Source organism: Benincasa hispida, chromosome 6 (genome assembly GCF_009727055.1).
Source record: "Benincasa hispida cultivar B227 chromosome 6, ASM972705v1, whole genome shotgun sequence".
Classification (NCBI taxonomy): Eukaryota; Viridiplantae; Streptophyta; class Magnoliopsida; order Cucurbitales; family Cucurbitaceae; genus Benincasa; species Benincasa hispida.
Window position 1 is genome coordinate 23,863,538 of NC_052354.1, and position 27,116 is coordinate 23,890,653.

General features: G+C 35.4%; 1 protein-coding gene across 1 annotated transcript; it reads right to left on the reverse strand.

Moving 5' to 3' along the window:
* Nucleotides 1-19,843: 19,843 nt before the first annotated feature.
* LOC120080332 (glutamine--fructose-6-phosphate aminotransferase [isomerizing] 2) lies at nt 19,844-26,913 on the reverse strand. Its single transcript, XM_039034976.1, has 11 exons — nt 26,446-26,913; nt 25,686-25,858; nt 25,268-25,373; nt 24,224-24,369; nt 23,130-23,294; nt 22,366-22,726; nt 22,024-22,274; nt 21,827-21,941; nt 21,059-21,314; nt 20,813-20,981; nt 19,844-20,216 (listed from the first exon to the last, which is right to left on the reverse strand). The coding sequence occupies exons 1-11, from the start codon at nt 26,693-26,695 to the stop codon at nt 20,133-20,135; spliced, it is 2,076 nt and encodes a 691-aa protein (XP_038890904.1). The 5' UTR covers nt 26,696-26,913; the 3' UTR covers nt 19,844-20,132.
* Between the last annotated feature and the right edge of the window lie 203 nt (nt 26,914-27,116).

Below are 27,116 nucleotides of genomic sequence, written 5' to 3' on the forward strand. Positions count from 1 at the left end.
TAGCACAAAATCATCCTTTTCGACATCAAAAGAAATCATTTGATGGTTAGAGAGAACTTAGAAGTATTCCAGAACCTTTGTTCGGTAGGTTGTATTTGAAAAAACTAAATATCTTGATTTTTAAAGAGGAAAAAAAAAGAAAAAAAAAAAAAGAAATATCACAAAAGGAATTACCAAATGTTGTTGGAATAGGATGTCTGCTTTTTTCCAACTCCCTTATTAGAAACATCTCCATGTTAGACATTGCTTAGATGTGATGCATATCGAGAAAAATGTTTGAATGAAAATCATAGGTACCCTTCTTGATATTCCAGGAAAAATAAAAGATGGATTGAATGCTAGACGTGATTTAGCTGATTTAAAAATTCGACCAGAGCTTACATCTATTAATGGGGATAAAAAAATCTTCCTTCCCCTTACTTGTTATACTCTTACTAGAGAAGAAAAATGTTGTGTTTTGAAGATGATATCAGAAATGAAGGTTCCTGAGGGTTACTCCTCCAATGTTAGAAATCTTGAGTAAGTGGAAGATTTAAAACTCAATGGTCTAAAATCTCATGATTGTTATGTGCTCTTACAACAATTGCTCCCCATTGCCATCATATCTATGCTACCAAAACATGTTCGATATGCGATAACTCGTCTGTGTATTTTTTTTCAATTCCATATGTAACAAAGTCCTAGATGTTATACAATTAGAGAAGCTGCAGGAAGACATTGTGATTACATTATGTTTATTAGAGAAGTATTTTCCTCCCTCATTCTTCACAATAATGGTACATCTCACAGTACACATTGTTAGAGAAGTCAAACTTTGTGGGCCTATATATTTGCGATGGATGTATCCCTTTGAAAGGTTCATGAAAGTGATTAAAAACTCTGTCAGGAATAGGCATCGTTCAGAAGGTTGTATTGCTGAAAGTTATATATTAGAAGAAGCTATTGAATTTTGTTCAGATTTTTTATGTGGAGTAAAACCTATTGGACTTTGGTGTCAAAAGTTAAGAGATAATAAAGGCAATTCAGAAATTGGTAGACCATTGTTAAATGGAGTTCCTTATATACCTGAACGAGATCTTTTATATCAACATCATCCATTTATTTCATTAAATACATGAATTTGAAAATAATTATATTTGAACATTTTTCCTTTTTTTTTTTCATAAGGAAATATATGATGACATTGGAATTACAGCTCTCAAGTAGATCAAAAAACCATAAACGGATTCAAGATGAACATAATCGAAATTTCATATCTTGGTTACGAGAAAAGGTAAAACATCAAATATATTATTTAACATAACCTTTTGTCACTTATATTTTATTTTGTCACTTATATTGTAATTATGTAACCTTTTGGTTCCCAGGTTGGAAATGAACTTGAAATGGGAGATGTGGAGGTATCAAATAACTTGAGGTGGTTTGTCCATGGTCCCTATCCAATTGTGACTATATACAATAGCTATGTTATTAATGGATGTCACTATCACACAAAGTCATATGACAAAAATAAAGTGTACAAAATAGTGGGGTTAGTTTAATTGCAAAAACAATGCAAGTACCTAGCTCAAAAGATAAAAATCCTATAATTGGAGACATGTCCTTTTATGGGGTAATACAAGAGATTTGGGAACTAAATTATAATACTTTTAAGGTTGCAATTTTTAAATGTGATTAGGTTGAGAATAGTGGTGGCATAAAAACTGATGAGCTTGGTTTTGTGTTAGTTGACTTAAATAGAATAAGCCACAAGAATGATTCTTTCATACCGGCATCCCAAGCAAGAAAAGTATTTTATGTTGAGGATCCAAGTGATTGTCGATGGTCTATTGTTCTTAATCCAACACAAAGAGGAGGATCAATACAATGACGATGAACTTGGAGATACTGCTCTACATTGTCAAGGAATTCCTAAACCCATGTTAGATATTGAATCTAGAATTAATTTGGATGAGAACACTTCAACATATGTAAGAGTTGATTGTGAAGGCACATGGATTCCTAAAGAGTAAATGTATGGGTGGGTTTTCACTTACTAATTAATTTTTATAATTTTGTTGTATCTGACACCTAACTAAACTCTTTTCTATTTTTCAGGATAATTCTTACACCATGGAGATGGCAAATGATGACGACTTGCAGCTTGGTTTGGATAATGTCAATGAAAATATGAAACCGAAACAAGATGAAATGCCAGACAAAAAGAAAAGGCGAACGCAAGGACCGACTATTATGCATGAGGTAACAAAAATTAGGAGTGTCGGGGAGAAAATGTTGGTTGAATATAATGATGATGGAGTGCCTATTGGAGACAATGGATATAAGCTAAAATCTTTCATTGAATCGACTGTGCATCATCATATCCCGAGTACATATATATCTTGGAAGTGTGTACCGACCGGCTTAAAGGAAAAACTGTTTAATATGGTCGAGGTATGTATATTTTCCTTTGTTCATGTATTATATTAATATTATACTTAAAAAGTAATAATCAAGTTTTTTAAATGTTTAGGGTGCTTTCATTATTGATGGTAGAAGTAAGAAGGCTATTCTCAAAACTGCGGCCGTTGCATTTCGTCAGTTCAAGTCTTGGTTAATGACACAGTATATTATCCCTTTTAACGATGAACCCCAACTTTTGTTACACCCACCTTCGATGTACTCCCACATAATTGAAACACATCATTGGCAAGAGTTTGTCAAATCGAGATTATCTCCGAAGTTCGAGGTATTAAGCTTTTCATTAAGAACAATATTATTTGTAACTTTCTTGTCATTTTTATTTTGAACTATTAAATTTATATAGAAAGTGAGAAATCAACAACAAGCACAAAGACAGAAGAACAAGTATAATCATCGGATGTCCAAAAGAGGTTATGCGAATCTTGCTGAGGAAATAGTACGAATATTCTTAAGTTTAACTATTTTACAAATATTCTTATATCTAACAATATGTTTATTATGCAGAAAAAATTACCTTCGTCCAGCGAATGTGATTTTGGACGAGCTAATATGTGGAAAAAAGCTCGGATAAACAAAAAAGGAGAGTATGACAATGGGGATGTCCAACAAGTCGCCAACCGAATAATAAGATTACCAATGTTACGTTTGTATGAAATCATTATAATATTTTATATCTGTTATTGAATATATATAATTTCCATTTAGGATGAGATCATAAAGAACGAAGATCAACTTTCCAAAAAAAAATGATTCACTGAATGATGTTTTGACTCAAGCCTTGGGTACTCCGGAATATGGTAGACGCGTACATGGAGTGGGTGGTTTCATTACACATACCGTTTACTTCTATACAGCGAAAAGAGAGGATACACAAAAAAAATTGTTGATGAAAATGAAGCACTTCGTAAGCGCATTAAAGAGTTGGAAGATCAAATTCAAAACAACCCAAAATCTGAGCATGGTAGTTGCTCCAAGAATAAAATCCAAAAGATTAAGGAAGGGAAGAAGTGAAGGAGATGGAAGCTATTACTGTACAACCGATCTTGAAGGTGAATTGTATTATGAGGTAAATTTACTATTAGTTACTTATAAAATTATAACTTGATGGTTTTAGGAGAAAGTTTCAGAGAATGCAAGAAAGGATGAGGAAGTGATTGCTATTAGTGTACCACCGATCTTGAAGGTGAATTGTATAAGTCCCATGTTCTTTTATTTTATTTAGGAGTGAACATTTTACTCATGTTCTATCTTCATTATGCTAGGAAAAAGCTTCAAAGATGATAAGAGAATGAAGTTACTATTGCACCATCCAATTTAACAATATCCTTGAAGTCTATTCTCAGGTACACTGAAAAGATAATGGTTGATGGGACTAGTATTTCCTTCCAACTACCTGCTGAGCTCTTTGGTTTTGGTCGAAAGAGTTATGTTTTGCGAGAAGATGTGATCGAGTTTTGTAGCATGCAAAAAGTGAAGACTTTATCAATGGTGGCTTATATCGCATAAGTAAATGTTATTTGTTTATGATATATTATCACATTATTAATTAGTAGTAAGTTAATGTGTTTGATTTATTATTGTAGGTACCTACATTCATTCATTGTTGATTCAAATAAATGGTTGAAGTATATTTTTGTAGATCCATCTCTTATATCCGCAGGCCAAAATACTCGAGAAGTTAGAGCTCGGAACTTTTGTAGTAGATTAATGGCTTCTAAATACGGTCAATTAGTTATTGCTCCTTATAATCCCGTGTAAGTTTAATTAGTTATACTCAAGTTCAAAACCCATACACTCATGTTCTACCTTTTCCTGTTTTGTTCCAATGTAGAATTGTGTTGGGATCATTGTACTTGACAGCTTTTTGTGCTCTGCTCTACCTTAATGTAATGAGCTAGCTTCATGTTCCATACTAATTAGTTGTGTATTTTATTTGTGATCATTGGTCATTAATTGTTATGAATGTGTATGATGACGTGGTGTACTATCTTGACTCATTGAGAACAAGTTCACAAGAAGATATCAAATACATAACAAATATGTAAGCTGACTTTGTTTGAGTTTTTTTTTCGGTGTAAAGTTTATTTCATTCTAAATATTATACTATATCTTTGACGAATGTAGAGCAATGACCATTTTCCAGTCTCAAAAAAATTTGCAAATGACTCGAAAAACCACATTCTGGAAAACAGTAAAGGTAAGTATAAGAGCATTGAAAAAATTAATAGAATGATGTTTATTTAATGCATCTGTATGATATGTGTATTAATTATTGGCTTTGTATTTTAGTGTCCATTACAAGTGGGAACTGTTGAATGTGGGTATTACGTTATGAGATATATGCGAGAAATCATGATTAAAGAGAAGAATATTATAACAGATGCGGTATGTACATACGAGGAATGGGTTGAATATTTATATTTATAGATAATGTAAATAGTAAATAAATATGTATATCTCACTTTCTATGTTTTATAGATTGATACGAGGAGCTCGTACTCGCAACTTGAATTGGTTGAAGTACGCATGGAATGGGCTGAATATTTAGGTCGCTATATCTGATGGACTTCCTATAAATTGTGTATGTGGCTACGTAGGAATGACTTTTTTTGTGTAAATGTTTTGTTCAGCCATTATAGGTTATATACTTTAAAGAAATGTGTGATGGAGGATAGAATTTTAGTCTTGTGAATTTTGGAATACATAGCACATATAGATTGGTCTTACAATTGTGGAATTATCATATATTGGGATAGATTGATAGAGTAATGTAAATTTTTGGAATTATCGTACTGTTGTACGATTCGTCTTGTAAATTTTGGAATCGTTCATGTAGATATGAGTAATAGAAGAACGGAATTGTTTATTTTAGTATTCTAAATTGTTACATTGGATGTATTGGGCTGATATGTAGATCTGAAATATATGTGCAATTGTTTAGTTGATGGAATTGTCTTATTGGAACAAATGTAATGCAGGAAATGAGAAATAGAAATTAAATTTGAATGTTTAATTTGGAAAAAAAAAACAGAGATGACATTGAAAATGTATCAACAATTAGATTACTTGACCCTTATTTTGTGTCAAGATAAAAATATACTTGACAAATAAAAAATGTCAAGAATAATCACAATAATAAGTGTCAAGAATTAATATACTTGACATGTCATTAGTATCAAGTATATTATATTTCTTGATATGGAAAATGTGTCAAAAATTATTTCTCTTGACATTTTTATAGTGTCAAGTTATCACACTATACTTGACATTCAAATAGTTGACGCTTTTATAAGTGTCAAGTATATCCTTTATTTGACATTGGAAAAATTCAAATTCTGTAGTAGTGCGTGGACTCCTCTCCCAAAATACCAAATTTCCAATCGGTTGTAACGGCCTTCCACTGATTTATCTCTCTGCCAAGGTTCTTTATTCTTTGTCCTATTCATCAAGTAAGTGTATATAAGGAGTGCTGTGGGTGTATATGTACTGTGTGGAAAATATATAGAAAAGAGTATAAAAACTCATTCAACAGAGGCTGTCGTCTTCTTCCCTTTTTATCTTAAAAATCTAACTGCTACGACTTATTGTTTATCTTTTCCAAAATCATCTTTGATTGGGATGTGAATTAGAAGAGAGAATGAGTTTTGATATTGTATATAACTTGATTTACTCCATTTTCTTCTAATGAAGGAGGAATGGTTTTGTGTTAACGAGGCATATTCGATTTAGCTAATCCAAACATTCCTTAGACTGCAAGAAATGCTGATACTGTTGGCGAAGTTCTACTTTATAAAATTTTTATTCAGTTGATCACTTATCTTAACACGTGTATCAGATCTTTTTTTAACACTTTTAACAATGAAAAATCCAAGGGAAACGGAGGAAAAAAGGGAAGTGGAAGGGAAGAGAAGTTTTCGACGACCAACGGTCACAAGTGACCTGCTCACAACTTTTGTACTTTAAATAAATAAATAAATATTAGGACTATTTTTAAATATAGAAAAATAAATCAAAATATTTGTAAAATATAACAAAATTTTAGAACCATCAATTATAGACACTGATAGACTTCTATTAGTATCTATCGCCTATATTGATAAATCATTGATATTTCTAAAATTTTGTTATATCTTATAAATATTTTTAACAATTTTACCATTTGAAATAATTTCCCTAAATATTATGTGTTTACAACAATAATAATTAAACTTTTATGTCATAATTAGTGACCTTTTAACCATTTTGATCCTTGTTTCTTTAAAAAAAACAATTTGATCATTATTTATTCTTACGGTTTAGTCGTAAATATTTAAAATAAATTACTTCGTTTTATTTAAATTACTTGCTTAATTTAATACTAACTATGAATTTGATATATTTTCTCTAAAGGTTTTTTGATTCGTTCAAATAGATTAAGAGTATGTTTGAAATATATTTTCAAGTATTTAATTTAAAGAAATAAGTCATTTTGGAAGAAATTTGGGTATTTCACAAGTACTCAAAATAATTTTTAAGTGTATTTTAATCAGTTTTTATCAAAAGTGTTTAAATAAAAATGAGTTTTTTGAAAAATACTTTTTTCTCAAGTCGATCTACTAAGTCTCCGTTTGAAATTGAGGTAGCTTTTAAAATAATTTTTGTCAACTATGTTTTTTGAAAAATTACCAATCATATGAAGCATATTAGTGTTTAGTAAATTTCAATTTGAAGAGGGTTTGCCACCGCCTAGGGTTCTCTACGGGTCGTGGGCCGTCAACAAGGGTTCGCCGCCGACTAAAGAGATTGGATACAGCTCTAGAGTTCACCGCCGCCTAGGGTTCTCTATGGGTCGTGGGCCGTCGCTTCGTCTACATCGTGTGGGCTTCCGTCGGTCGTCGTTTCGCAACTGGTGATGTTTTTCGTCTTCTACGTTCACGTCTGATAGAAGCTGAGCTCCTGGATTCCTGGTTTCTACGTTCGGGTGGGAAACATTCGATTTTTACATGTCGTTGTCGACTGAGGTTCCTGGTTTCGGGTCTGTTCGGGTGGATTCGAAGCTACGTTCGACGGCCGCCATCGACTGAGTCTGTACAGGTTTCGTTTGCAGCTTGTTGACTGGTAGAGGTGCTCGCGGTCGACTGGTGAGGCTGGGTTCTGTTGGTTGGCAAACGGTGACAATCTTATTGAGGTATGGGTTTAACACGGTGAGAGTTGGTGATGATGGTGCGTAAGTGGTCGCCTCTATGACTGAAGGAGAAGAATGAAGGGCAAGTTACTCCTCAACCCTTTCGTCTGCTTAGACTGGAGATCGATTTGGGATTGGGTGCTCGTTCTTCGGAGGTGAAAAATTTTGAGTTGTCTGATGGTCGCTCTAAGGAAGGTGAAGGGTCTGGTATGGGGAGTGTTGGGTTGAAGAAGGAAATTCGGGTTGTGAGGGTTGAACCGAGTGGACTCGGTATTGGGTTAGTTGATGGGCAGGAAGTGAAGGAGGTGTCTGGGAGCCTTGAGGGTATTGAGGGCCCGGATGAAAATCGAGTCGTGAGGGGTATTGAGATGGGCCTTGAGGGAGCTGGAATGAACGTGCCTGTTGGGAGTGGGCTGAGGCTGAGTGAAGGGAGTGGAATGGCGCAGGAAGAGCTGGGGAAAGGGTCGATAAGCATGGGAGCTTTGGTGGGTGGGTCGCGTGGTGCGGGGTCGGAGTTGGGAAGCTCGAGGGGTGAGAAGTCAGACAGTGAGGAAGTTTCGCGGACTGGGCTTTGTGGAAGTGAGGGTCGATCGGTGGACATTCAGGTTCTTCGTGAGCGGGAGGAGCCGGTTCCTAAAACCGATTTAGCTAAGGGGTTTGGTCCAAAGGTGGTTCGGTTGGAGGAAGGGTGTGGTTTTAGTGGTTCTGGATCCGACGTGAAAGGGGGAAAGTCGTGGGCAGCCCTTTTTTGGTCTAAGTTGAGGGGTGATTTGGAGTTCATTCCCCCATTGGTTGAAAATGATAAAGTTATTGTTGAACCTTGCTAGGAGATTATTGATGAGGGTATTTGTGTATGGGAGAAATCTCTGGTTGGTCATTTTGTGGATGCCAAACTCCCGTATTCTGTTATTTATCGTCTTATTTAGAGAATTTGGGGACATGTAGAGATGCCAACTATTACCTTGTTGGATAATGGTTTGATTATCTTTAATTTTTAGAAGGTAGAGTCACGGGATTGGGTGATGGAGAATGGTCTATGGCACTTTGGTGGCAAGCCCATCTTATTACGACAATGGTCTCCAGGTATTGTTCCTAATGTTTTTTATTCTATTCCTATTTGGATTAAACTAAAGCGTATTCCCCTGAAAGTTGTGGACGGATAGGGTTAGTAGTGTTAGCTAGTGTCATGGGTAAACCTGTCTCTTTTGATGTTAGAACAAGAGAGCGGCGACGGTTATCGTTATGCGAGGGTTTTTTTCAGGTGGATGGTGATTCGTTAATGCCCCCTTCAATCACTGTTAGAATGCAGGGTCAGGAGTTTATTATTCCAATAATGTATGAGTGGAAACCTCATATGTGTTCTTGTTTGTGGTTCCTTTGGGCATACTAGGGCGGCGTGTGAGCAACAGGGTGTGGAGAAGGGTCAGGAGTTGTGTATTGGGCAGTTAATGAGAGGTGTTTGAAGGAGAATGGGGGAATTGAGAGTGTGAGGAAGGGGCAGGACTTGGGTATAGGTGCAAAGGGAGCTAGCCTAGTGGATGAGATTAAGGGCGTGGAGAGGGTTGAAGAATTTATACTATGGTTAGTCGACGTAGGCGTGATAGAGAAGGTGTAGGGCATAGGGTGGTAGTGGTTCACCGAGTACAGCGCCTTGAAGAGCAGAGTAGTTTATGGGTCCCCTAAAATTACGGGGTTTGTAAAGCATGTTGATGATCGTAATCAGTTTAATATTTTGTGTGATAAGGAAGGAGACTCGTTGCCATTGACACTAGTGTAGGAAGATCCTGATCCGTTGTTTGTAATGGATGGGATATTCGGGAGTTTGGGCAAAGTCCCAGTGAGAAGTGGTAGGTGTGATCTCTTGCAAGATTCATGATTTGGTGTTCCTAGAATGTCAGGGGGTTGAATGACCCTATCAAGTGTAGGGTGGTGGCAAACTTTCTAGCTTCCTCCTCTATTACTTTCTGTTGTTTGCTTGAGACGAGGGTTCGTCGTGAGAATTTTGGTATGGTGATGGGTAGGTTTGGTGATGCCTGGAGTTGTGTGTGTACCTATAGTGTGCAGGGAGTTGGGAGGATTTGGGTGATGTGGCGGAAGAATATCTATGATTTTTCTATTGATGTCAGTGGGGATCAATTCATTTCTGGAACCTTAGTGGATATTGTATCCAGTGCTAAAGTACATACTGGTGTTGTGTATGCCTCTAATCACGTGAGAGAGAGGAGGAACTTGTGGTCTTAGTTGATTGATGTGTGCTTCGTGGCAGCTTCCTGGAGTTGTTTTGGGGGATTTTAATGCTATTCGTAGTAGTTCAGAGGATTTTGGTGGTTGCCCTAGCTTGAGGGATATGGAGGAGTTTAATGAGGTGTTATTAGAGGCGGATCTGGTTGAGTTGGGTGTGACAGGTAACTGGTTCACCTGGACTAGTAAACTTCAGGGGAGTGGTATCTTGCGCTGCTTGGATCGATGCTTGTTCAATGAGACATGGAAGGTAGCTTTTCCGTGTTCAGAGGTTAGGGTTGGCCAGTGGGGGATTTCTGATCATAGCCTTCTTCTAGTTTCTACAGGGGAGACGAGAAGTAGGCCGCCTCCTACGTTTTTGTTATTTTTCTCATTGGGCGAAGGTATAGGGTTTTCTTGATACTATCAGGTCAGTGTGGAGAAGGTCTGAGGATGTGTCTTCTATGGTTAGTTTTGTGCGAAATTTAGAGGCACTGAAGCGGGTTTTTGTGCATCGTTTAGTAGGCGTATCTCTGTGTTAGCTGATGAGGTGTGAGCGGCTAGGCAGGTTATGGAGGCTGCTCAGGCTACGGTAGAAAGGAATCCTGATTCAAAGTCGGTGTGTGCAGAGGAGGCTCGGGCCACTGAGGTGTTCTGGTTAGTGGCAAGATTGGAGGAGGCGTCGCTCTGGCAGAAGGCCAAGGTCAGGTGGTTGAAGTTAGGTGATATGAACACAGCTTTTTTTCATTGTTGTATTCGTTCTCGTCGCAGCTGCAATGGTTTATTTACGGTTGTGGATGCTCGAGGGACTCGCCAGATGGTGCATGACAGGATGGCAAGGGTGGCGGTAGAATTCTTTCGGGGTTGCTTAGGGCTCAGCATGTGGGGTATAGGGATCTTACTACCCGAATTTGGGATATTGTGCAGTTCAGTTGGCCCGAGTAGGGGGTGGAGGCACTTGGTCAGCCAATGAATCGGGAGGAGATTCAGAAGGCTTTATTCTCGATGAAGTCTAGGAAGGCTCCTAGGCTTGATGGGTTTTCGGTGGATTTTTATAGAGCTGCTTGGAGTGTGGTTGGGGATGATTTCTGTGACACTGTGCTAAATTTTTTTTAGACATGTTACCTGCCTGGTAGAGTTAATTCTACTGCTATTACTCTCATCCCTAAAAGGCGGGAAGCTGAACGTATGGAGGAGTTTTGTCCTATTTCATGTTGCAATGTTGTGTATAAGTGTATCTCGAGGATCTTAGCTGAGAGATTGCGGTTGTGGTTGCCTGATTTCATCAGTGCTAATGAGACTGCATTTTTTCTGGGTAGGTCGATTTTTTATAACATTTTATTGTGTCAGGAGCTCGTGGAGAGCTATAAGGAGGGCAGAAGGAAGCCGCGTTGTGTGTTAAAGGTAGACGTTCAGAAGGCTTACGATTCGGTGAATTGGGATTTTCTGTTTGGTGGTGTTGTTGGCTATAGGTATGCCCCTTCAGTTTGTTAGTTGGGTGAGGGTTTGTGTTACTTCGCCTAAGTTCTTTGTGATGATTAATGGTTCCCTTGAAGGATTTTTTCCTGGTTGGAAAGGGTTGAGGCAAGGGGATCCGTTGTCTCTTTTTTTGTTTGTGATGGTGATGGAGATCTTGTCTAGGTTGTTGAATAAACCTCCTGTGTTGTTTAGGTTCCATAATTGGTATGAGCGCTTGGGCCTAACTCATTTGGTTTTTGCAGACGATTTGATGATTTTCTGTGCAGCTAAGAGAGATTCTTTGGAGTTTGTAAGGTCGGTATTGACAGAGTTTGCAGAGCTGTCTGGGTTAGTTGCAAATGTTGGGAAGAGTTCCATGTTTCTTGCGGGTGTGGAGTCTAGGGACGCGAAGGAACTAGCTGTGTATATAGGTGTCTCTCTTGGTTCGTTTCCTGTTAAGTATCTGGGTTTACCTTTATTGGCGAGTCGGTTGAGGGCTGTGGATTGTGCGCCTTTAATACAGAGGATTACAGCTCGTATTAGAAGCTGAGCAGCGAGGTCCCTCTCCTTTGCTGGGAGGTTGCAGCTTGTTAGGTCTGTTTTATAGTCCTTTCAAGTTTTTTGGTGTAGTATATTCGTGTTGCCTGCGTGTGTAACTCATGAGGTTAATCGTCTATTACGTAGTTATTTATGGAAGGGTAGTGTGGTGAGTCAGGGTGGTGCACGGGTAGCGTGGGATGAGGTGTGCTTGCCGTTGGGAGAGGGGGATTGGGTGTGAAGCATGTGGCCTCTTGGAACCAGGCTGCTATTATGAAGCTGTTCTGGCTTCTCTTAATTAAATCGGGGTCACTGTGGGTGGCGTAGGTGGAGGCGTATGTTTTGCGTGGACGGTCGTTGTAGGTTATTCGGAGTGAGGTTGGGAGGTCTTGGTGCTTGAGGGCTATTCTTGCGAAGTAAAGATAGATTCAAGCATCTGGTTCATTTGATGATTGGTGATGACGGACTTGTTTTGTTTTGGTGGGATCCTTGGATTCATACGGGTCTACCGGTGGTTCATGATGCAAGGAGTATTTTGGAAGGCGCGGTTGTCGGAGTTTTTGGATTGTGAGGGAGGTTGGAGGTGGCCTACAGTGTCTTGGGAGCTACTTGAGATATGGGGTCTTATCCAGGCAGTGGGGCCTAGGGTGATTATTAGGTTTGGGTGTCGGATTCTTTGTGGTCGGTTTTCTATCGCTAGTGCTGGGAGAGTATATGTCCTCTGTCGTCCTAAGGTGTCTTGGGCTGGGTATTTTGTGGGTGGGGGTGGTATTCCGCGTCACTCCTTTCTATGCGTGGTTAGCAGTGAGGACAGGTTGGATACACAGGATTGGTTGAGGAGTTGAGGTGTGTTGTCAGGGGGGGTGTCTTCTGTGTGGGGAAGGTGTAGAGTCGTGGGATCATTTATTTTTTTGAGTGTGGGTTTTGGGAGAGAGGTGTGGTCTCATGTGTTGCGTCAGTTGGGTTTGACGCATCGGGTGGCTGGTTGGGGATGTAGAGTTGAGTTGGTTGTGCCAGTGGGGTCGGGTAAGGGGGTGCGTAGTAAGTTGTTCCGTGTTTTCTGGTGTGCATCCATATACTACATCTGGCAGGAGCGTAATCGGTGGTTGCATGGAGATCCGAGGTCGGTGTCTACTCTGGTTCATCTTGTGGTCTCTACGGTTCATGCTCGTGCTACTTCCTGGTGGGTTGACCTTCTTGGTCTTATCTAGTGTGTGTATGGATGTTTTTTCCTTTTGAACTTCACATTGTTCTCTGTTTTGCTGTAGTCCTAGTTTATGGGGTTTTGGGTTCTTTTCTCTGCCTTTCTTCCTGGTGGTTTGCGAGTTTGCGTCTATGTGTTAGTTTTATTCTGGTCTTATCCTGTTGGCTTTGTTTTGGTGTTTTTGCCTTGTCTTTGCTTGTGCTTTGTTGCTTTGATGTCTTGATCCCGGGCTGTGGAATCCACCTTGTTTTTGTATAATAATATCACCTATTCTAAAAAAAAAATCAATTTGAAAAAAAAAATAACAACATTTAGTAAGTTCAAACCAGATTTGGTATGCCTTAGCTACATAACGACCAAATTAGACATTAAATTTAAATATCTATACGTTGATATTCAATATATGAATTTTAAAATTATTAATATTTTTATAGTTTAATGTACAAATTATATTTTGTTATAAGATAGAAAATTTATAGTTGTTTTCACTTAATATATTATATCTGACCTTGTTTACTAGTGATTTTTAAGAGTCGAGTAAAATAACAAGATTTGAAGTTAGTGAAAACGATCTATCTGTGTCCAAACAAGACACTTAGGAACTAATTCCACATATTAAAGAGAAAAGAAGGCCACTTGTGCCAAAGAAGAGGTGGCATTGTGACGCTCCCTCGACGCTTCGTGATGGCATAAACTCGGGAGCATGAGTTCGAGCAAAGCCAAGATGCTACAAATTTTCACTTGCCTTATTTGATCGACAGCACCATGTCGCATGACGGGCAGAACTATCCAGCACTGTAACGCCTTAAAGAAGTGTTGTATCGCCACTGCAAATTTTTTTTATAAATATGAGGGGTTTTGTAGCCATTTTGATCATCGAACTTTGGTGACCTAAACAGCATTTTGGCTGTAGAGAAAAGGTCAGAAAGTGATGAGAGTACTTGGAGGTTATTCGTTCATCCTCAAGTCTGAGTCAAGGCATGGCTAATAATCTTCAGCGATGGGGACTCTCCTTTATAGTAGTTTTCTCGTGTTCTTTTCACTTCTTCTTTTGTATGGTTGTTAAAATGTTTGCAAGTATGTTTTTTACAATAACGAGTGGTTAGACTTCATTAGTTCTTCGGTGTTGGTGAACTTATTGATAGATTTAATCCTTATAGCTTTTATAGATATTGTAGATTTAATTGCTTTCAATGCTATCATACATTTTTCTGTGTTGATTGGTCATCAATGCACACTAAGTTAAATGTTCGATTTGATGGATGGTATGATTAACTAAACCTATAACATTGGATCATTATTAATCTCATGACAAAATTAGGTTAATAATGAAAATTGTTTATGACTTTGCTTAAAGACATGCTAGTTAACTTGGTTTCAAGAAATCAATTACGATTGCATGAGAAAGATTTTTTTTTTCAAAAGATAATAATCTAGATTTAAACACATCAATCAACACAAGAATTCGTATAACCTATGCACGACTTAATAATTGAACAATGAAATCAACATCCTAGAACATTTTTTATTTATGAGATTCGATCTTTGCGTTGTTAGTTTTTATTAGTTTACATCATAATACATCTTATTTCTAATCTTTAAATAAAGTCACACGATTTTAAGATAAATAAATTAATCTATGAGTTTGATCTTCTAATGGCAATATTCGACCTCTTAATCATTACTATAACTTGACGATTGTTATATAAATTTGAAACTAACATATGTAATTCCAATTTAAACGCAACCAAAATTGTAAGAAAAAAAAAAGTATAATTAATGTTATCTATTTAGCTCTCAAGTTTGGTAATGTTGGATCTTAGAGCCTTAAATTCGATCTTGAAGGTGACATTTATTATTTCATGATTTTCGTTAGAAATATTGACGTTATTCTCCCTTTCTTCATTTAAACTAACATCATTCTAGATACTCTAATCTAATATACATTTAATGATAAATTTGACAAAGTATGGCATTTAATGTACATTTAATTAAAATTTAACATTACATAAATATGACATTCAAATTACTATTAATGATAAATTTGGCATTACGTAGTTATTGTCATTTAGTGATGAATTCATTAAAAAAAAAGTTAAATATATAAGAAATAAGATATTTTGAAAATTTGTGGGCATTAATAGAATACAAAGAAGTTGTTTTAAATGTCAAATTACCTATTTTTTGAGTTGCATGATCATTTATTTTTTTAGTGTGGGTTTGGGAGAGAGGTGTGGTCTAGTGTGTTGTATTAGCTGAGTTTGTCGCATCAGGTAGCGGGTTGGGATGTCGAGTTAAGTTGGTTATGCCGAGTAGAGTCGGGTAAGGGAGTGCATAGTAAGTTGTTCGGTGTATTATGGTGTGCTTCCATCTACTACATCTGGTAAGAGTGTAATTGGCGGCTGCATAGAGGTCGACCGAGGTTGGTGTCTGGTCTGTTTCACCTTATGGTCTCTACGGTTCGTGCTCGAGCTGCTTCCTGGTGGGTTGATCTTCTTGGTCTTATCTAGTGTGTTTACAGATGTTTTTCTTCTTTTTGAACTTGTCGTTGCTCCTTGTTTTGCTGTTGTCTCTAGCTGTGAGGTTTTAATTTATTTTCTCTAGCTTTCTCCTTGGTGTTTTGGGGTTTTTTGCGTTTATGTTTTGGTTATATTCTGGTCTTATCTTGTTGCCTTTGTTTCGGAATTGTTTACTTGTGCTATGTTGCTTTGATGTCTTAATCTCGAGCTGTAGGACCCCCTTGTTGTTGTATAATAATATCACCTATTCTAAAAAAAATGTCAAATTACTGAAAATATTTTGAAATATAGCAAAATGTTTGATGGAATATATAAGCATGCAACAAAAGCAAACAGAATCAATAAGTACTCTAATTACATTTAATTTGAGTTTTAAAGCATGCTATTTCAGAAAATTGAAGAGGGTTTCAAGATGAACATACCTTTGATTATTTCTCCCAAATTCAAGTTGTTTTTCACATGTTTTCAGCTCCAAATTGACAGTGAACCACCAAGAGATCTTCTCTACTATTCTTAGCCTTGAATTTGAGTGTTGGAACTCGAATTTGAGTGAATTTGGTGAAGGAAATTGAGAGAGTTTGTGAGGAAGAAGATGAAGTAGCTGAAAACTAGTTTTTCCAGCTAAATCTCTCCTAAGCTACTTCAATTCAGTAAATTACGAGAGTTTTATATTTCTTCATCATGCAAGCATTTCTCGACCATCAAATGGCCAGCACCTACTCCAATTAAAGTTGGGATTTGTGTATGCTTGTAGGAAGAACACCTCCTACTTGAGGTGTTTGTGGGCAAAACCCACTTAATCCAATTTTTTCAATTTTTCATTTCAAAAATCAATTAATTCAAAAATTAATTAATTAATTCATAATTAACTAAATCTAAAATATCAAAATCCAATTTCTTAAATTGAATTTAAAATTGGAAAATAATATGAATTTTAATTAATTAATCACACAGCTAATTTTAAACATGAATCCTATTCATATAATTAATATTTAAATCAACATTTAAATATTATAAACTCTCCAATTTCGTTTAATTACAATAAATTAAACGTTAATTATATCATATATATCATATATAATTAATCAAACCCTAATTTGATTTTGAACTTATTCAAATTCAAACCCTAATTCAATTTGAACAATTCAAATTGATATCATTCCAAATTCACTCAATTTAATAATTCAAGGTGTTCATGTTTTACAAGCTAGTAGAGGGATCTTATGGACCTACAGATCATAAGCTCCAATGATTAAGATTAATTGGTTAACAATCTTTAGACCAAATCAATCAGTATTCATTAACTATCAAGTCACACCACTATAGCTCGATAATTGCACTTTCATCACTATAAATATATTTGTGTCCACATGATTTAACCATAACTAGTAAGTCGACCCTTCACAGGTTGTTCATAATAATGGATGGTCAATATGCTGTTTTACCCTCGATATCACATCTTGTTCCTTAAGTTCCTACTGATCCTCTAATGAACAATTGGTTTATGATCTAATCACTAAATTGGATCGCTCTCGGACCAGTGAGAGGGTGGGACCCCTTGTTCAAGACCTGGATTCAGTACTTAAGAAAACAACCTTTCTCCTTTCCCTAAATCGGGTAGGCGTGAATTCCGTCTTGCACCCTATATCCCCAGCTATCTACCCGGTCTTACCCCTGAAATGAGAGCTTATTGAGCCAGCGCTATTGAGCCAACCCTCACCCATGCAAATCTAAGGATAATCCCGAATAGACAAGAGTTCATAGTTAGCTCAGGATTAACATCGAGTTACCTAGGTCATCTAAGCGAAATAGTCAGTCTTAAACCGTAAATAGTATTATAAAGTAAGGGTACTTATTTCTTAATCTAATCTTATGCAAACTCATTGCATAGGACGCCCCCACTTCTCATGTCAATATATGGATGAATCTGGATCACTTCGTTTGTAGTATCTTTACAACAACTTGTAACAGCTACAAAGTAGGCCACATCCAACAGTGTTACCAGAATAAGGTATCCAATCTTAATCATATAATATAGACTGTTTTGGCTATTTACTCGAACTTGATCCATCTCTATATCTCTACATAAAGTTCAAGTATTCTTATAATAGTCATGGATCTTAGTTTATTGAATTTAGACTTTGTGAATGCAATTAATAGATTCAATACCTTTATTGAAGAAATGTTGAATAACATCTTTATTAATAATAGAATATATTTAATTTTTACAAACTGGGAGTTTTATGACATAAAACTCAACAATGTTACAGTCTATCAATAAAAGATACTGATAGACATCTATCAGTATTTATCAATATCTATCAGTAATAAATGATATTAATCGACACTGATAAGCAGTGATATTTTGCTATATTTATAAATATTTTAATTCATTTTTCTATATTTGAAAACAACCCTAGAATAAATATGTAGCCAGATTTGGGAGAATGTTAAAGTTGATAATTTTGATAAAAACTAACATTTATGAAATTTTTTGTACAAAGGTGCTATAAATTATAATTTCTGTTGATATTTTTCTTATGAAAGATTTAAGAAATTAGTCTATTACATCATTAATATTTAAATATTTCATATATGTATTAAACTTTAGTAATATTTTATAACTAGATTTCAACAACATTTTGGGACACAGTTTGATAGATATTCTCTCATATTTTAATTTTGTAATATTGTAAACTAATAAAATGTATCATTTTTTCATTTATCATTAGTTATATAAGAATTTTATTTTTTGAAATATTATTAATTACATTATCTCTCATCAATAAACTTTTGAAGTATTTAATTCTTTCTCTATTAACATCATTTTTTAAATTTTGACTTTGTTTTTGTTATTTATTAACTTCGGTTGATATTCATTTAATGTAGGATATTTCAAATTAATGTTAATTCATTTTAGAAGATTTCGTTTTTTTCTTCCATATTCCTAGCTGAAAATCAATCACCTCTCCATTGAATCTCAAGTATATAGTGAATATACCGATAATATACTATAAAACGTAAATATGCATCGCATATACAATGGTTACCTTTTGGTGTGTTTACAGATATACTAGAAAAAATATACACTGCATATATTATTCAATATATAAGACAATATATTGTACAAATTGTCTTGTTCATACTCATATCAAATATATCCTAGTTTATTTCTATAAAATTCAATTATATAGTGTTGTATATAACAAATATACCTTATTTTCTCCTTCGAAATTTCTTGTCGATTCCTGCTCTCATTTATGAAGGCAACGGTTCTTGAATTTTTTAAAGAAATTCTTTAGAGAAATTTTCATAGATAGAAAAAAAAAAAAAAGTCAAACTATTTACAGAAATAGTAAAATGAACACTAATAGACACTAATAGACTATCAATTTCTATCATTAATAGATACTGATAAACTTCTATCAGCCTCTATCAGTCTTTATCAGAGAAGATTAGAATTTTACTATTTTGTGTAAATAGTTTCCTTTATTTTTCTATTTTGAAAATTTTCCTTTTCTTTACTTGTAGGTTTTGAAAAGAAAACCATTATGAGAAGTTCATAATGGAAGGAAAAAGAAAAAAAAAAATCCTGAATATGCTTCTTTTGGTATTAAAGATATCTATTTCCTTAGGTTATATGTATAGAAAGTTCTTGATTTTATCTATAAATTTACATTTTGTTATCATTTAGACTCGTTCAAACAGAATTAGGAGTGAAATAAAATTTTAAAAATCAAAATTATTCTTAACCAACTTTACCAAAGGGTTTTAGTTACAATCAATTCACTTTTATTAAGCAAATAGAAGAGTGAAATTTGAACCACAAATCTCATTGTCCGAACTATATTTACTTAGGCACATAAATGAAATATTACTCAAATAGTATTCTTATTTCTATACTTCTATTACATTATTTATATGTACTAATAAGCGTCGAAATTGAGTATTATTGGTCATGAAACTAAAATGTTTATAGCTTTTGACAAGTTTAGTGCAATTTCTCTAGTTAACTTTTCAAGCTTCTCAATCTATAAATTAAGTTTTAAATAGGATTATATTCAAAGGTGAGTTTGGTTTGAATTTTTAAACAGCAAAAATATATATATATATATATATATATCATTTGCCTATTTAATAATCATAACAAGTTAATTGACATAGCTGCCATCACTAACTTGTATGCTTTGGCTTTTTAGTTAATTGCTCTGCCCTTTTATAATATTCCATCTAAACTTGGATAATGGAGATGAGATGACCAAGTGGTGAAGCAAGAGGGGCTCACAAAAGTTGAAGAACAGTTAAATAAGAATGAAGCATAGTACAACATATTGGTAACTAAACACATTATCTTCCAAATGAATAGAATTGTGAAAGCCTAGCAGCCACTATTATCTGCTAATATACAAAGGACAAGACTCACCACCCTAGTTAAAATAATATCATCAGAAGATCAGAAGTTGCAATCTACAAGGAGATCCTGAGCAGCGTCGCACAAAGAAGTCGAACCCTCATGAGGTGTTAAGAGTGAAAGAGGAGGAAAGATATTGTGAATGGAGCTAGTTCACTACTCTGTTGTCACACTCTTGGCAAGATTTCTAGGCTGATCACAATTGTAACCCCTAAGAACAGTGAGATGATATGCCAATAACTGCACCAACCAGAACAGGCGAATGTCATAATCCAACACAAATATACTGCTATTTTCATGGATAAGTTGGAAAAAGGTATTCAAATGCACGCTCACTATCAGACAACTAAAAGGTTGAAGAATTTTAAAGAATGGGTCGTATATCAGAAGCCTACCATCACATTTTAAGTTTAAGGATCAATCAGTACTTACATTTTATTAATATAATTATAAGTGAATTATTGTGTTGTACAATGTTAAACTATGGTATTTAAACTTAGGTTTATTTGGTAATTAAGTTATGTTTTGTAACTTACACGTCTAGTCCTAAGCTCTATGCCAAATACTATAGGTCTCTAAAATTCAATGGTCTTAGGTCTTGAACTTTCAATTTGTGTGCAAAGAGTAATTTGAATTTTAAAAAGTACCTAGTACACCTTGGGCCTATTTGACATCAAATTGAAAGTTTAAGGATCAATTAGAAAATACACTTTTAAGGACAGATTTTTAATTTAACCATCAACCTTTTACTCAGATTTAATTAGTATAAATGACCTATTGTGCTTGTTTTAACGTTTCAGGTCAATCAAGTACCCAACAAAACCCAGTATTAATACCTGTAATGGAATGATATTAATCACGGGTTGGAGGCAATCCTCAACTTGGGGAACTTCTATTACTCTACAGGAATCTCCGGGGCACACACTTTGAGCATCTCCTTTGGAACACATGACTATGAGGCGACCTTTGCGAGCATGAAGTTGTTGAATGACAGACTGCTGCTTGCTGTTAACAGATGGATAACTCAGTAAACTGAAGATTCCAGAAAATCAATAGAATTCTATTGCAGCAAAGAAATAAACCTGAAGCAAGCATCACGTGTAGCAATAACAACAATCGGAAGATTTTCATCAACCAATGCTAAAGGACCGTGTTTCATTTCCCCAGCAAGCAATCCTTCACTGTGCATTAGTGCCACTTCCTTTACTTTCAAAGCACCCTCGAGCGCTGTAGCATAGTTGTATCCTCTCCCAAATACAAGAAGTGACTGCTCAGCAATCAATAGTTCAGCAAGATCCTTCATTTCCTGATCCAGTTTCAGCACTTCCCTCACTTTGTCTGCAATGAGCAATATCAAAAGTACCTTTAAGCTATGAACTTTGTTACCTATACAAGAACCTTTTTCGCTCACAGAAAAATGGTTTAGAACTCATGGACACAATTGTACAACCAATAGAATAGATCATGTTCAAGTAAGGTGGCTCAAAGAAAAATGCTAAAAACAAGTTAGAAAAATGAGGTTCATATCTTGAGACCTTGAATTTTCAAGATATTTTTTTTTAGTTTCTAAACTTTTAGAGGTTTGTTTTAGTCCATACTTGACCATATATGACTTCAAAAACTTCCATGTAAACATCAATTAATCAAGTAAATGAACAAAAATGTGCCTGTATCAGGTTTTTTGAAAGATCAAAACGATCTTTTATGAAAAGTTCAAATACCAAGACAAAATGTTTAAGAGCTCAGAGACTAAAACAAAATAAACATGAAAGCTTAAATCCAAAATAGGATTTAAACCAAACAAATAAATAAATGAGGAAGGAATATGAATGAGCTAAAACAAGACTTACTTGGCAATTCAAATAAGCCATCTATTATAGCCTCTCTTCTTCTTTGATGGGAGATTGAGTCCCCACCAATTGCAAGAGCCATCATGGCCATCACAACTATTTGACTTGTGTATGCCTGTATGTTTTCTAAGTTTTAACGAGAGCGATCAATAACAAATTAGATCAAGAAAAAAAAAGTTGGGTGAATCTAATCTCACTTTTGTACTTGCGACACCAATCTCGGCACCCGCATTTATATGAATTCCACAATGTGTATTCCTGGCTATTGCACTACCAACTGTATTCGTTATGCCTACGCACAATGCTCCATTTTCTAAAGCATATTCCAAGGCGTGTAAAGTATCTGCAGTTTCACCAGATTGACTAACAAAAACAGCTGTATCTTCTCTGTATATTGGCCCTTGACGATCCAAGAGATCACTAGCAATTTCCATTGTAACAGGAACACCTACATTAGACAAGGAAAGAGCAGTACAAAAAGTTTAGTAATCATCAATTTTCACAATTGGAAGATCTACTTATAATCTAACAGTCAGTACCAGATAGTTCTTCAAGGATAGGCCTGGCAGCTAAAGCAGCATTGTAGCTTGTACCACAACCAATGAAAACAATACGCCTGCTTCGCCTTATTGTTTTAAGGCGATCCTTTAGTCCACCCAAAAGAACAGTTTTCTCTTTGGAAGAAGCTCGACGTATTAGCCTCCCCCTCATTGTGGTCGTTAGAGATTCAGGTTGTTCATGAATTTCTTTTTGCATGTAGTGCTCATAATTTCCCTTATTTATTTGCTCGACCTCCATTTCTAGAACTGACAAGGCACGTTGCACCGATGCAGGTCTAGAAAGAGCAGCACCACTTTTCCCCATCTCCTTGTCAAACTTCACTATAGATACAGCTCCATCCTAAAACAACACAAGAACCCCTTGTTTATAACATCAAAACTGACAATTTCTTTGTAATTTGAACTGACAAATTTTCAGTGTAATTTGCTTTACTTCTAAAGCTTCGGAAGAGGAATCCTATGTCAAACTATGCCCCAAAGTTAACAAGATTGATAAACAACTGCATAAGTTGTTCCATATTTTGGTGTGATAAGTTGGAGGAAGAAAAGACTCCTCCGTACTTGTTTCTCAATAAAAATGAGGCTCACACAACTTCCTCATCAGTCGAAAGCAACATGTAAAGTTATAAAAGTAAATGCTCAGAATAAATGAAGCAAAATGCCAAGTTCAAAATAATAGGTTGACTTACAACCCAGAAGGAATGAAGGAGGAAAAAGAGAGAAGAGATGAAAGAAAATAAAACCTTGATATGAACAACTTCACCATCCTCTATCACCAAAGCTTTCTTTGTATGTTCAACTACGGCATTAGCATCGCTGGATAAGAAAAGTTCTTTTGGGTGCCCATTTTTCGAAAGAAACTTGTCGTCATTGAATGCTGATCCATTGCAGGTATTTTCAGCTAAATCCTAACGTAGGAATTAAAGTAGAGATAAAAAAGGAGGAACAGAAAAGTTAGTTAAGTAAGGTGACATTTACGAATGAAGGGTATATTATTCAAAGTTAAAGTTAAATAATGTATTATAAAAAGCCACAAAACAGAATTTTTTCATTAAATAGTTTTTATCACCAGAACATAATTTCCACTTAAATGGAGCCTCTTTCTAGATAGATATAGCATTAAGAACAAAGGTGAAAATCACAACATAAAATGTGGTTGCTAGAATTCAAACTTGAATGATGTCTACATCGCAAGTATCATTGCCAAGGGACTAGGAACATTCTTAACAAAATCTTATAACCTTTTTGTTGATAAACAAGAATATTATATATATCATAACTCTTAAATCACCAATTGACCCAAAAGTTAAGCTAGTAGGTGAAGGTAGATTTAATTATATATCATCTCACACTTCCCTCACTTGTGGGCTTGAAATATGAAGAAAACCCAACAAGTGGAAATCAATATTGATTGGGAAGGAAACAGCAATGCAAGGGTTTAAATACAAGACGTCCTAAACCAACCTGCTCTGATATCATCTTAAATCACCAATTGACCCAAAAGTTTCAGCTAGTAGGTAAAGGTAATTATATATCATCTAATAATAACAAACATCATGACTTAAACAATGTCGTCAAAGAGCTATCCTACAAAAATCAATGTCAAAATACTGATATGATGGATAATAATCAGAATAATAACAGGAAAACTTTTTATGTTTATGAACCCCTCAGGATAGTATTCATATACTTAGATTAACTTCAAATAAAATGGGAAAGAAGAGAAAGTAATGATGTAAAAGACAACCTACTCCAATTTTTCTTTTTTCTTTCAAAAGGACCTGCCAAGTTGGAGGAGCATACAGTCGTTTATCTTTTACTATTATTCTTAACTTACTTTAACTCCGAGGATCAATGGACTACCACGTTTGCAAGCAATCAATTCATTCGGGTAATGTCTGCTTTTGAAAATTAGTGCATAAGCTCCTTCTAGATGCCTCATAACTTCAAGCACAACTTGATTAAATGTGACAGCCTGACCACCTGTAAAACAGGAACATACTCGCATGATCGATCATTAACTGAAATTTGATTTTCTGATAAACACTAGAAAAACTATTCAGTTGAGCATATTCATAACGTGAACTCATGGCAGGTGGCATTTCTACTACAAAAAACATAAGCAGAAAAAAATTCTAAATTACTCGTCCAAGAAGCTAAGTGGCTATTAGGAATTGCTCTCAAAAATTCTTTCCATTTTTTAAACAAAAGTTCAATAGGAAAAAGACTGCAATGATCCAGCAGAATTGTTCCTCTGAACAAATACTAATTACAAAAAAAGGCTAAAGAAACAGAGGAAACCAGACAACTATGATAAATGGTACTAAGATAACCAAAGGCTTTCCCATAATAATATTGTAACAAGATATTCCATTTCAAATTAGGTTTCTTCAATGCAGTTTGTCACATTATGTGAGCAGAAATTTGTTCAACTCTTCACAACAATATAGAAGTTGTGCTTTAAATTCAGGGCATCAATAAATAACATATTCAGGCAATTGCAGAATAAACGCATATTCATACATTTGGAAGAACTGTGAAAGTTTGTCATCTTGTATTTTGGTAAGGCAAAGTTTTCTTTTTATGTATATGAATCAGAGATGTACATTCATCAAAAGGGTCAAAAGAACAGCCTGAGGACAGGGTAGAGGAAACTTCCTCCCACATAACTAATAAGAAGAGCCCTCAAATTATTAATAGTCATTAGACTGCTATAGTAACAAAAGAATTTAGTGTAATTTGTGTACCACCAAGAGCCTGTATGTTGAACAAAAGCCCAAAACAAAGGTAAGCCAAAGGAACAGACAGAACTACAGTTCTTGCTTCATTGGATCTTGTTATTCAATATTTGGCTGTATTATTTAACAAAAGTTTTTCATACCTTCAGTTGCATTGTCAAAAACAAATTTTGCCAGCTTTGGAATTACTTCCGTATCGGTATCAGATTCAAAAACAAAACCATGTCGAACTAGAGTTTCCTTTAAGACCTGAAGATAATAGATTCGGTGAAGGTCAGACAGAAGGGCACTGCACCTAGTGCAGAGAAGATCAAATATGGGAGCAAATAGAATTAATAAAAGTAAAATATAAATTGGAGAGTTATGAATAGTTGCAGAATAAAAAATACAGAATGGAAATCCAGTAACTTGTGAGAAAATATAAATAGTTCAACATGAGTATAACTAAGCAATTAAAGCATCTACTCTTTTACTTGAAGTCAGAAGTTCAAATCTCCACTCATGCATCGGTTGTATAAGAAAATATAAACAGAGAACAATAACGGAAATCTCTCAACAAACCTCATAATTAGTAATAATTCCATTGTGAACAACCAGAAATTCATTTTCAGGACCAGAGGTTTGAGGATGACTATTCCTTGGAGCTGGCTCTCCATGAGTTGCCCAACGGGTATGTGCAATCCCAGCATGTACAGAGAAATGTTCCTCCAAATTCAAATTGGTTGATTCAACATCTGAAAATTTTACATTTGCCACAATTAACTTTTTTTGAAATTTCCCAAGGACCAAGGAATTAAATAAAAAAAAATGGAGGAAATAAGTATTACCAATACACAATCACCAAAGGAACAAGAGAGAGAAAAGCAAAAACATAAACAATAACTCTGGCAATGACCTTATTCCTTGGAAAAACAGAGTGCCATACACAAACCAGAAGTTTGTGAAGTGAGATCAGGGAAAAAAATCCTAGTACTACACTACCTTACCTTCATTCATGACTTGTCATAATAGTAACATCCAAGAACAACATAGGGATTATGAAATAAATTAATAAATTATTTAATGAAGAACAGTACTACAAAATTAACCCTGCGAGATCATGCTGTCATTATTACCCATGATCCAATCCAACCCAATTAAGAACATTAACTTAGAAATAACTGCTAATTGATACTCAAAAAGTAATTACACAAAAAGGGAAACAAATCCCTCTCTTCTCCCGAAGTTCTTACATGAACTAAACAGGGTGAGGATCAAAAATAAATTTTGAAAAAAAAAAAATCCCCATAATTAAAGAACAGAGAGACAAAAAAAGAATTACCCCGGTGAACAGATTTGACAAGGGAATCGATGTTGCCAGCCTGACGAAAGACGAGGGGAAGGGGAGGGAGGGAATGACCATTGCTGAGATCTGAATTGAATTGAGAGTGAAAGGGAGAAGAATCGACGGAGATCCCGGCAGAATCATAGCCTCTGTACTCCAAACGGCGGAGGCCATTAAACAAAACCTGGAGAATGAAGCGCCTGTCTCTGTCGACATTGTAATTCAAATACGCGAAAATCCCACACATTGTGGTTGGCGAAATGGGTATTCGAGAATCAGATCGAAGGCCGTGTTAGCTGTGGAGTTGAAGAAATGAAGAAGAATGTAAATTTTATGGCTATGGCTATGGCTATGGCGTTGAAGATTGACTTGCTAACGAAACCGAGAGGGAGTTTATTTTTCAAACATTTTTATTGTAAACCAAAGTGAAAGTCACATCGCCTTCCTTCTGAATCTTCCATTCATTGTTTGAGTTTCTCTTTTGGTGACTATCATTGTTTTATTTTCCCAATTTGCCCTTTCATTGCTTTTTTCTCTCTCTATGGATGTTGGTTGGAATAAAACAAACAACCAATTGTAAGATTCTATCTCTTATCACTTTTTTTTCCTTCCAAATTCTGAGTTATGAAGGGACGTTTGTCATCTTGAGTTGAATTAATAATTATTAT